At 49.8% G+C, this 11,267-nt stretch overlaps 1 protein-coding gene and 1 long non-coding RNA gene across 2 annotated transcripts; one reads left to right on the top strand and one right to left on the bottom strand.

Annotated features, from left to right (window-relative positions):
• Positions 1–5,169: 5,169 nt before the first annotated feature.
• Positions 5,170–6,726, bottom strand: KCNA6 (potassium voltage-gated channel subfamily A member 6; the record flags this gene model as incomplete). The annotated part of the gene is made up of 1 exon (XM_084270969.1): positions 5,170–6,726. One exon carries the CDS (start codon positions 6,724–6,726, stop codon positions 5,170–5,172), a length of 1,557 nt encoding a protein of 518 aa, XP_084127095.1.
• Positions 6,727–7,766: 1,040 nt separating this feature from the next.
• LOC311205125 lies at positions 7,767–8,556 on the top strand. Its single transcript, XR_014618138.1, has 3 exons — positions 7,767–7,791; positions 7,901–8,071; positions 8,430–8,556. It is a non-coding gene; the product is annotated as an uncharacterized lncRNA (long non-coding RNA).
• Positions 8,557–11,267: the final 2,711 nt, after the last annotated feature.

Genomic DNA, 11,267 nt, shown 5'->3' with positions numbered 1-11,267 from the left:
TGTGCTTTCCATTACAGCAATGTAAATAGAGCCATCCTGTGCTTACAGGGCCATGGCTAAGGGAAGAATTTTGTTTAGTCTTGAACTTCTCTATGTAAACATTTGCATGTTTACACCATTGAGGAAAAGAAAAATAAATAAAATGGTGCTGCTCTTATTTTTGACAACATAAACTTAAAGAGAAGCTTAATTTTGCTGGGTTTGGTAGACTTACTTGGACTCAAGTCTGATGGAGAGCTTTTGGGAAAGCTGTGGTTAACTCCTGCTGTAACCCGCAGATCCTTCCCTGATGTGAACAGGACCTCAAGAGAAGAAGAAACAAAAATAAGCATTTCAGAAAATAGTACACAAGTGATGTGGAATATTGAAGCTGGAGCCAAATATAAACCAAGGTAGTTGTACTAAATGGAATTTTGCCAACTTGAATCAGCAGATGGTGTGGATCTGTCTCATACTATATTTCTGTAGTTTATAATTATCTTTCTTTCTTTACCATATTCTCCCTTTAGGCTACAAATCTTAATTAGGAAATCCTTCCTCATTAATTGCAAGAAACTATTAGCCATTAGTTTCACAGAAGAAAAGGAAACCTTACCTATTTCTGCTGTAGCAGCAGACACTGGAGCTGTTTGTTCCTTTGGTTTTAGGGATGATGCTGTTCTTTCCATCACAGTATGGAAGACACTTCACTCCTTACCCTGTCTCTTGCTGCCCTGAATTTCCTTTATAGTCAATATTCTTTATCTCCATAGGGATCTCTTTATGCTGAACGAGGGGGCCTAGGAGAGAACATCAAGTCCAGTCACCTTCACCCTCACAGGTGCTCTTGCAGTGAATTTTTATGGATGAAAGCTGGATCAAAAGGAATAGGCCCAAAATGAAAAATTGCTCAAAAATCCCATATTGCAACATTTTCCAAACAGGAGTAGAACAGACATTTCATCTTGGAGGTACCTCCAGGAATCCACCAGTGATGTAGACTTCAAAATATCACAAATCAGCTTTTCATGTCTTTTCTGCTTACAGTTTTTGTGCGCTTGATGAGTTTCAGACAAAAAAAAAGGTGTCCTAAGTAAAATTATTTCTTTCTTTCTTTTCCCATCTCCAACAAGCTGATTTCTGCCCTGTCCCGCTTTGGTGCAAATAATCCGGTAGGAAAACTATCTGGGAGAACTGATTGTGACAGAACAGCCAGTGGTTCAGGAAGGAGCAACCATCTCTTCCACAGCAAAACTATTTCCTAGTGAGGTTGTTCAAAGAGGAGTTTCTGGTTTTCTAATGCGGTGCTTTAGCTTGTGTTCCTTGTTACAGGGCACCTGGATGACTCTACATTCACAGGCCAGCTGCCCCTCAGCTCCTCAAAGACGGTGAGTGCTCAGATAGTCATTCCCACACTCCCCACCTCGCTGTATGAAAGGATATGCAGATAAAAATCCTTTACCATCTCCCAGTTTGTGCTTTCCACTACCAAATGCTGATAAGTCTCTGTCTGGAGTTGGACAGAATAGTTGTACATGACACAAGGATCATCTCCGGTATGCAAAGAAAACAGCTGTCAAGATAAGGTGCCAGTATCTGAAAACTGAAAATACTCAACGAGTGCTTTTGCTTGTAGCCACAGTCACGGGGTAGAGAGAAACAGTCTGGGAGGTTGTTATGGAAACAAGTCCCTGGAGGTGCCTACTTCGCTTCACAAGGATGTACTCTGCCTGCAGAAGGAAATAGCTAGACAGATTTGTATTTCGAACATCCAAGAGTTAGGGCTAAAGGCTGAGAACTTGAGGTAAGATTTCTGAAAGCATCTCTGTGATTCAGTGACATGAGTCCTCTGCAAAGTCAGGGGCCAGGGTCTGCTATGTCACTGCAGTGACCTGAAAGGCTCCTTCATAAAAATGTCAGATTCCAGAAGTAATATATAGTATTATTGATGACTCTGGGACTTCACTGCCTTGCTTTTCAGGAGCTGCTTAGAGAAGTGTTTACCTGCCCGAATGAAGTTCCTAGGTTACAGTTGCCATGCTTCTGTTGGCTTCTTATATTTCAATTAGCTCCAACACATAAAACCCACCAAGGAACCACCACTCCCGTTCTATACACATTTTTCACCTGTGCTTTCTTTACAGAGCTGAAAAAAATGTGGATGGCAAGAAAACTGCACACAAGACTGTCCATTCACAGCAAGGTTCCTTCACACCGGTGCTTTGTGTGTGCACATGTGCGTGTGCATGTGTGTGCACACACATGTGTGTGTGCATGTTCCTGTGGGCAGGCAACAATCCAGCTAGACCCTCACTGCTGTGTTTCACCTGGGAGCAGGAAATCTCTTGACAGGAGCACCTCTGTAATACAGACGTATTGGGATTATGCTACCAGTAACTTGCCTCACGTCCCTTCTTGCTGGAGTCTCCATGCCCAGTCAGCCGTCTGTCATGCTGGTCGGGAGGACAACCTGTTCCAGCCAGGGAGGGCTCCTGCCTGGCAGGGGTAATGGGGTCAGGCCCAAGGGAAGAAACAAGCACGGGAATTTTCTGACGTAGGCTCAGCGTGTCTCATGCCTCCTCCTGAACTCATGCTTAACCTGAGTTTTTTATATCTTATTTTGGGGAAACTTTTATCAGCTGATACGCTCAGGCATAAAATAACCCCAAACATGGGCATTCTGTGGGGAGACAGTAGCAGCCTTGAAACATCCCGCTCAAATAGCAGATTCTTTTGCTAGTTTCTAAGTGCATCTGCTAGAGCAATACAAAATTGGAAGAAAAGTCAGTGTCTCACACTCACAGCTAAGAACAGCAACTGCTTTTTACTGAATCAACACAAGGACCAAGACATTTTACACAAAATCAACAGAGATGCCACCATGCTGATCCTTCCTCAGTCCCACTTATTCAGCAGGGTGACTTACCCACTGGCTGGTTACATGCTTTGGGGGATGCAGAACAGCTCTCAAGGCCCAGACCTTCAGAGACATTCATGAACCACAGAGCAATTAGGCACCTATTGTAATCAGGCAAACTCCTCTCAACTATAGAGCCCTCAACACCTCACACTTGTGCCTCCCAGACTGACCTGCAGCAACCTAGACAAGTGGCATATTGCTACTGACTTCAGGGGGAGAGGGAACAGAGGATTTAATACTATGTTTGTGCGCTGACCCCGAGGGAGATCCCCATGTATTAAAAACCTTTGAGAAGACAATGGGACTCTGGAGAAATGCAGCAGTTAGGATTTACACAAACAACTTTCACTGTATGGCTGGGGCCCTGATGAGGAGATGCCACAATAAAAGCACTCTAGGCACGGAGCCAGATCTCAGGACGGCGAAAAACAAGCAGGGTAACACAGATGCAAACAGATCCCATCTCACAACCAGTTCTATAGCCGATTCTGCCTATATGAAAGTATATGCCTCAGCATTCTTAGCCTTGTGGTTAAAAAGAATAATATATACACATACATAAAATGTATCCTATATATTTTGCATCTTGATATTATGCCTGGTTTGTATATTACATGTGTCACATGCAATATGTAGTACATTCTAATACGCATATCGTACAGCATGATGCAAGGCATTAATGGCTGCCTTTGCGTTCATACACATGCACACATGTGAATGCAGAATATACACTTAGATTTAAAACAAAAAAGACTTTTTCCTTGCAGGAAAATTTTCCAAGAGAATCTACAAGCATCCGTTTCCCTTTCTTACCCACTGGCAGCATTCAAAACATTTTAAAGTTAGATGTAAGGCAGACCTGATTAAAAAAAATGACATGATCTGGGAAGCAAAATGTGCACCTTAAGATGCAAATCTCTGGTCCCTCTGCAAACCCAGCACTGCAGGCCAAGTGATGCATTTAGCATTGCTAGCATGAACTGCTCTCACAAGACCCAGTGCATGCAAAAGACATTGCTGTGCCTTCTATCCGTGACACACCAAGAACTGGCTAGATGATTAACACAGCAAGAGCATCTCTTCAAGGCTGGCCACTTCTCCCCTCATTTGAAAGGCCTGGAGTATGCTGTTGGGTTTGTGCAGATGGTTTAGGGAAGTCCAAGTCCGTGCCAATCTCAGTCTTGGATGCTGACACACTTACCCTGGGGCCATTTATGCCTGTGACCCGCTAAATCAGTGCAGCCTTCAGACAGCACAGGTGCAACTGTCGGTGGCCAGGGCTTTTCGGCAATGTTAACAAAATACCAACATGTAAACTTCCCTCAGCTACACAAAGCGCTTCAATAAAAGCACAGTGGAGTCAGTTGCTCTCACATGCCAACTGGGTATCTGAAGCATAAAGTACATCTCGTTAACCACTATTGTGTGGAGATAAACTGAGGGGATAACAAATGAGTTTACTCAAATGTGCCTTGCATCAGAAGGCACTTACCACTATGAAGATTAAGTTGATGCTATAAAAGCCAATTAACATCAGGGCACTGGCATAAATAAGGCTGAAAAAAGCTCAGAACAGAGAACTTTCACCAAGCCTGTTGATTTCTTTAAGCCTGCTTTTGATAAATTGTACATGGTCAGAAGTAATGGAGAACTTTTGGATCTGTGCACCTTTGTCAAAACACAAACCAAGAGGATCTTTAGCATGCTGAGCGTTGCAAAGAAGGAAGGCATCTGCTTGCTGACTTTCCCTTACAGCTGCAGAACTCACTGTGATGCTGGCTGCAGCGTTTCCATTATTCAAAGGCAATGGCATGGCAGGCGTGACTGATCCCTCAGCCAAGGGCACTGTGCTGGCACAGGAACTAAGGGCACAGCTTGAGCCAGATGTTTGTAGCCCCTTTAACTGTTTACTCTCTGCTGAGTCCTTCAGCTGAAGCAGTGTCAGGGGCTCCTCTGCTAGTGGAGTAGAAAGGCTAGTTTTCAGAGCAAATACTGGATTAAAGCAGGTTTCAAAAACAGAGAAGGAAATTCACGAGGGAGTGGGAGATGACAGCTAGCACTCCACGGAATAAAGCAAGAACATTTCTGGCTGCACACGGGAATGAGAAACAGCAAATCAGGACAGAAGAGCCCATTATCACAATCATTCTGTTTACGGTATCACAATTCACAGTCTGGCATGTAAATGCTGAATAGATCCAGCTGCTAGTGGGAAGACGGCTGTGCAGCAGCTTGGAGCTTCATGTCTGGACCCAGGATAACAAAACTGATCACACCTCTGTCAGCATTTTCTTCTCTTTATAACCCTGGTTGTTGGGAGGAATGAAGTTGGAATATTTCATGGATTCCAGGTCTTCTGCTTCCAGGAATTCAGATTTGCTGAGAGACTGATTACTGTCCCCCTTCTTGGGCTCAGAGAAGGGCGACTGTTGCTGGCCGCAGGTGACGTGGGTGTACTGGCACTGCTCTTCATGATCAGTCTCTCGGTGGTAGAAGTAGTTGAAGTTGGACACAATGACGGGGACAGGGAGGGCAATGGTGAGCACACCCGCTATAGCACACAAGGATCCCACAATCTTGCCACCAATCGTCATGGGATACATGTCCCCATAGCCCACGGTGGTCATGGACACCACCGCCCACCAGAAAGCATCAGGGATGCTGGTGAACAGGGAGTCCGGGTCATCAGTCTCTGCAAAGTAGACAGCACTGGAGAAGAGGATCACCCCGATGAAGAGGAAGAAGATGAGGAGGCCAAGCTCCCTCATGCTGGCCTGGAGAGTCTTCCCCAAAATCTGCAGCCCCTTGGAGTGCCTGGAGAGCTTGAAGATCCTGAAGACTCTTACCAGGCGGATGACTCTGAGGATGGCCAAGGACATGGCTTGCTGCTGACCTCCATTGTTGCTGCTGCTGCCGGGCTGCTGCTTTTGCTGTTGCTGCTGGGCCAGCTCGGTGCCCAGGGTGATGAAGTAGGGGATGATGGCCACGATGTCGATGATGTTCATGATGTTGCGGGAGAACTCGGGCTTGCTGGGGCAGGCAAAGAATCGGACGAGGAGCTCAAAGGAGAACCAGATGATGCACAGGGTCTCGATGAGAAAGAAGGGGTCGGTGAAGAAGGGTCCGGCGCCGGCGGCGGGGCGCAGGGGCGGCGGAGTCCCGCTCGGCGGCGGCGGCGGCGGCAGCAGCAGCAGTGCCTCGTCGGCGGGCGGCGCCGCCTCCCCAAAGCCGGGCTGGGGACCCTTGGGCTCCTGGCGAAACTCGGGCAGGGTCTCCAGGCAGAAGATGACGATGGAGATGAGGATGACCAGCACGGAGACGATGGCGATGGCCCGGGCCGGCCCGGAACTCTCGGGATACTCAAAGAGCAGCCAGACCTGGCGTTGGAAGTGGTGCTGGGGCAGGGGCTTCTCCTCCTCTTGAATGAAGCCCTCGTCCTCCCGGAAGGTCTCGATGGCCTCTTGGCCCAGCTGATAAAAGCGGATCTCCTCCAGGAAGATGTCGAGGGGGACGTGGACCGGCCGGCGGAGCCGCCCCCCGGACTGGTAATAGTAGAGGATGGCGTCGAAGCTGGGCCGGTTGCGGTCGAAGAAGTACTCGTTGCGGAGCGGGTCGAAGTAGCGCACCCGGCGGCTGGGGTCGCCCAGCAGCGTGTCGGGGAAGATGGAGAGGGTCCGCAGCTGCGTCTCGAACCGCAGCCCGGAGATGTTGATCACCAGCCGCTCGCTGCTGCAGCAGCTGCCGCCGCTCCGCTCGTCGCCCGGCGCCTCCGCCTCGCCGCCGCCCGCCCGCGGGGCCGCCAGCGCCAGCGGCTCCTCCGCCCGCATCCCGCCCGCTCTGCCCCGCACCTCGCCGCCGCCGCCGCCGCCTCGCCCGCTCGCCTTCAGCGGGCGGCGCCGCCGCCCTCCGCCATCCGCCCGCCGCCGCCGCCCCCCGCGCCGCGCCCCGCCTGTTGCGCTTCGGTGCGGCCGCGCTCCGCCGGCGGCTCCGCGGGGCTCCCGGCGCGGCGCAGCTCCTCCTCCAGCTCCTGCCCTGTCCGCGGCTCCGGCGTGCTGTGCTCGGCGCCGGGGTACCGCGCTGCTGCACGGCGCGCCCGGCTCTGCCCTCCCCGCCGCGCACACACACGCTCACACACACACACACACACGCACGGGAGGGGGGGAGCGAGAGGGAGAGGGGGAGAGGGAGGGGTACGAGCACGCACGCACACGGTTACACAGAGCGAGGGGGAGAGAAGTACAGGCAGACACACTCAGGCGCCCGCAGAGACACGCACCCGTGAGCAGCGGCACGCAGGGATGCCGAAGGACAGGCACACTCAGAGAGCGGCAGCCCGGCACGGACGCGCTCACACACGGGCAGAGGCACGCACCTCCTCAGCGAGGCACACGCACACCCGCGGACGTGCGCGGAGGCTGGTGCCCGCCTCGCCTCGCCTCCCCTCCCCTCCCTCGGCTCCGCCGCGGCGGCCGCAGCAGCCCCAGCTCGGGGGCATCCGGCTTTTGGGTGGGTACCCCCGAAGGGATCCCGCTGCGGGCTGCAGCTCTCCGGCCGGGCGCTTCGCAACAGCTTGCCCAAGGGGTGGCACCGCCCTTGCCCTTCTCCCTCCCTCTCCCCCCGAAAACCTGTCCCTGCCCCTGGCCGCTCAGTCAAAACCCTGGCAGGGACTTGTCAAACACCGGCGGCTCCGGTCAGTGCTGGGCGCTCGCCCGTGGAACCCGTCCCCGCCGCAGGCTGTGGTTGACCTTGAGCCAGTCACTCCATGCCTGTGGCTCGCAGATCTCCATTTATAAATGTCATTGCCGTGATGCAAGCACGACAGTGGCACCGGACCCGCCACAGATGGAGACAACCTGTCACACAGTGAACAGTGCAACTGGGGAGAGACACAGGTAAATACACTTTCCTCTCCTCTCATTTGGGGTGGGTAGAGCTTGTCCCCTCCTCCCAGGAACCAAACGGGTGAGCTTGCTCTGTTTTCTTTTGTTTACCACCACACAGCCAGCATTTGGTCTCGCTGGGAGCAAAACCTGCATTTCGGAGGCAATCAGGCTTCCAGCTCTTTTGCCTGTAGAAACCTGTGGCTTGCTCCATCCGTGTCACGCTTGGCACAGAAAAACGCAGAGAAACTCGTGACAGTGTACTTTCTCCCTCTGGAAATGGGGCTAACAGGTGAGGGTTCTTCCATCCTTCCCGGGAGGAAAGTCTGTCTTTCCCTTGAAAGCCCTTTGTCAGTGCTAAATGTTACTAATCAGGCTTTTATCATCATAGTATCTGATGCCTTTGCTGGCTGCGAGCCATATGCTTAGCCTACACTATCTCTTAGCAGTACAGATCTGGAAGAAAACATTCCCCTCTTTACCCTTCTTCCCAGTGCCTCTCTAACTAGCTGGCAATAAATACTCAAGTTACTTCAGGCTCTGGACATTTTGACGGGCTGGCTGTGGCTGCTTTGTTTGGCTCTGTGCTCAGGAAGGAGGTGATGACGGTTTAAATGTGGCTTAATCCTTTTTCCTTTCCCACTCTTCAGCACTGAAGATGGCTGTTGCAAAAGGACGTGTATCTTCTCGTTTATATGAAGATGGCTGTCGCACGTTTTTCTTTCACCTTGTACATAATCAGGGTATGGCAAGCAGATGAAAAATGTTTTGCTGGAGAATGTATCTTTTCTTTAAAAAAAATAAAAAAAATCAGTGTTTGCCTTTGTAATAGTAAAAAGCTTCCTGCTGATATTCCTTTTCCAATTATTACAATGAATTATTCATTCACAGGAATATTTGAATCACAAATATGATTTATTTATTCACGTGGTTAACTATTGAGAACTCCCTTAAAACCAGCTTTTGTGAGGGAGGGGAAAGCTCCCGAGGTCTGTAAGAAGGTGCAGGGCATGTCTTCATTGCAATTGCTGGGGTGATCGAGCTCATCCTGTGCTGGCTTTAAACAAGCAAGCTTCAAAGAGCACAGCAGAGACAACGTGGAGCTCTGCCACGATTTGCAGGATGATTTTCCAGCCCACGCAGGCATTGCATGCTGCCACAGCTCTGGTCTTCACGTTACCTGAGCTAGCAGGGTTACAGATAGCTCAGGTGCCTCCACACAACCTCCAGTCCCATCCGGCCATGTCTACCTGTGCTGCTCACCTCCTACCAGAGTCCATCTCTGAGTAGGCACCCAGGCTGCTACACACCGCCTGTCCTTGCTCCTGAAAGCCCATAAGAAGTCACTGTATTTCCTTCTGTGTACTCAGGCTGCACCTCAGACTCAGCATTAAACCCATAAGCCTTTGCAACGTGCAACTAAACTCTTTTTAGCACACAGCCTGTTCCCAAACTGATCTGCACCACACTGCCTGTGCAACCGCACCCCTCACTTCTATATTAAGAGGCGATGCCAGCTGCCACCATTCAGCCTCCGTGCGGATCTTGCTGGGCCAGCATCTTGAGGTGATACACAATTTGCAAAGCTGGAGAGGGACAGCAAGGGAGATCCAGAGATGTCAGGGAAGGGCAAGAGGCAAACCCTAAAAAAGAACTCAGTAAAGCCACACAGCAGTACCGTAACACTACCTGCAGAATTGTTTGGCTGCTAGGTCTGAGGCTAACAACACCACAAGACTGGTGCCGTCAAAAGGTGCCGCTAAGCTTGTCTTCGAGGTGGTGGCTGTGTTCACATCTCCAAGCTCAAGTATGGGATGTTGATGTGGTTCAAGAGTTTAGGATGACCACATCCTCCCTCAGGTACCACAGAATCATGGAGTCACAGACTGGTTCGGGTTGGAAGGGACCTCAAAGATCACCTAGTTCAAATCTCTCTGCCATGGGGAGGGACACTCTCCACTAGACCACATCATATTGGTCACTAATTCCAGGATGCACAAAAATCCCTTTATGGATGATACATGGGAAAAAATAATGCTGACTAACATAGGAGGACACCTGGTTCTGGGCTCCCATCCTACTCCAGAAGATGGGGAGACATTGCCCCCTCCTCAGAGACGGGCCCTTACAGGCACTTGTACATCTGTGACAAAGGAGTGCAGCTTCAACAAACCTGTTTCTTGGATGCACCCCTGAATGTGGGTCTGCATTTTGGGTATCACCCTTTGGCTCTCCTTTCATTGGATTTTATGTGCTCAGCACTGCTGGTGCCACAGAATTATGGCTTAAGTAGCATTTCCTCAGGAAATGCCAAAGACAGAGACCCTCAATGTAAGCACTCCAGAACTGATATCACAAATGGGTATCCAGATTTATGTCTAGTGTACACAGAACATATTAGTTTACCACCTTTCTCAGTTTCCCAGTCACTCCATCTTCTCCTGAACTACCCAGTTCTCTCTTCCATGGCTTCTGTGGTGGCCTAATCTCCCACTTCCCACACTGGGATACTATTTCCAGTTATGAAGCACCTCCTCCTTCTGATCCTACTAGTTTCTTCACTTACTTTCAGGCCAGTAGCCGCTGGCATCAAAGTCAATATACTTTTCATGTACCTTATGCAGAAGACCTATTTGGACTGGACCCTGCCCAGTCAGCGCTGAAGACAGCGGCTCATTTCCTGACTCGTCAGGACACATTGGGAAACCAGGAGAACAGCTAGGGATGCTTTGTTCATGTGACCCCTTGTAATATTCACATCAAATGCAGAGACCAGGAGAAAAACAGCCCACAGTAACTTTAGGGAACTATGGACCACTGAAGTCATGCATCAACGTCTTAACATTCAGCCTAAGAGATACAGTATAACCCTCTCAGGCCTGAGGCCCCAAGGGAGAATTCATCTCCCAGAAGCCACAATATTCCACACATAAAACAAATCCTGATGGTCTAAAAAGAGCAATAGCCAGGGAAATTAAAAATTGTAATAGCTGGCAGAGCATCCACATTTGAAATGGTCATTTGCATTTGTGCACAGTACCAATTACAGCCAACTTCATACCTCCCTACTTACTCAGAGTCATAAATCCATAAATGAGAGTGCTAAAGAGGAGAGGGAAGCAGAACTGGCTGAAGCCCTGAAACTGTTAGCCATGCCACTCAGAAACAGTAGTTCTCCTCTTCTCTTACCAGAAACCAGGAACAAACCTGTCTTTTTGTTAGCATCCTTCCAGGCATCAGAACAGCCAACTGGTATGATATCCATGGCCATGTTCTTTAGTGCCTTCAGCCTCTTTGTCCTTGTCCAGGTGAAGGTGTAGGTCTGAAATGATACCCTCTTCATCTGGCACCATGTTAGACACACTTATGCTATGAAAGATGAGTTACTTCACTGAATGTGGGAAATAAAGCATTGGCTTTCGTGTTCGTATTACACTGCAAGAGTGAAGAAAATGCATGAGGACTTCTCATTGTGTGTAACTGCAGAT

Source organism: Gallinula chloropus, assembly GCF_964237585.1.
Source record: "Gallinula chloropus genome assembly, chromosome: 1".
In the NCBI taxonomy this organism is placed as follows: domain Eukaryota; kingdom Metazoa; phylum Chordata; class Aves; order Gruiformes; family Rallidae; genus Gallinula; species Gallinula chloropus.
The sequence above is the reverse complement of the archived record's forward strand: the minus strand, read 5'-3'. Positions and strand labels throughout refer to the sequence as shown.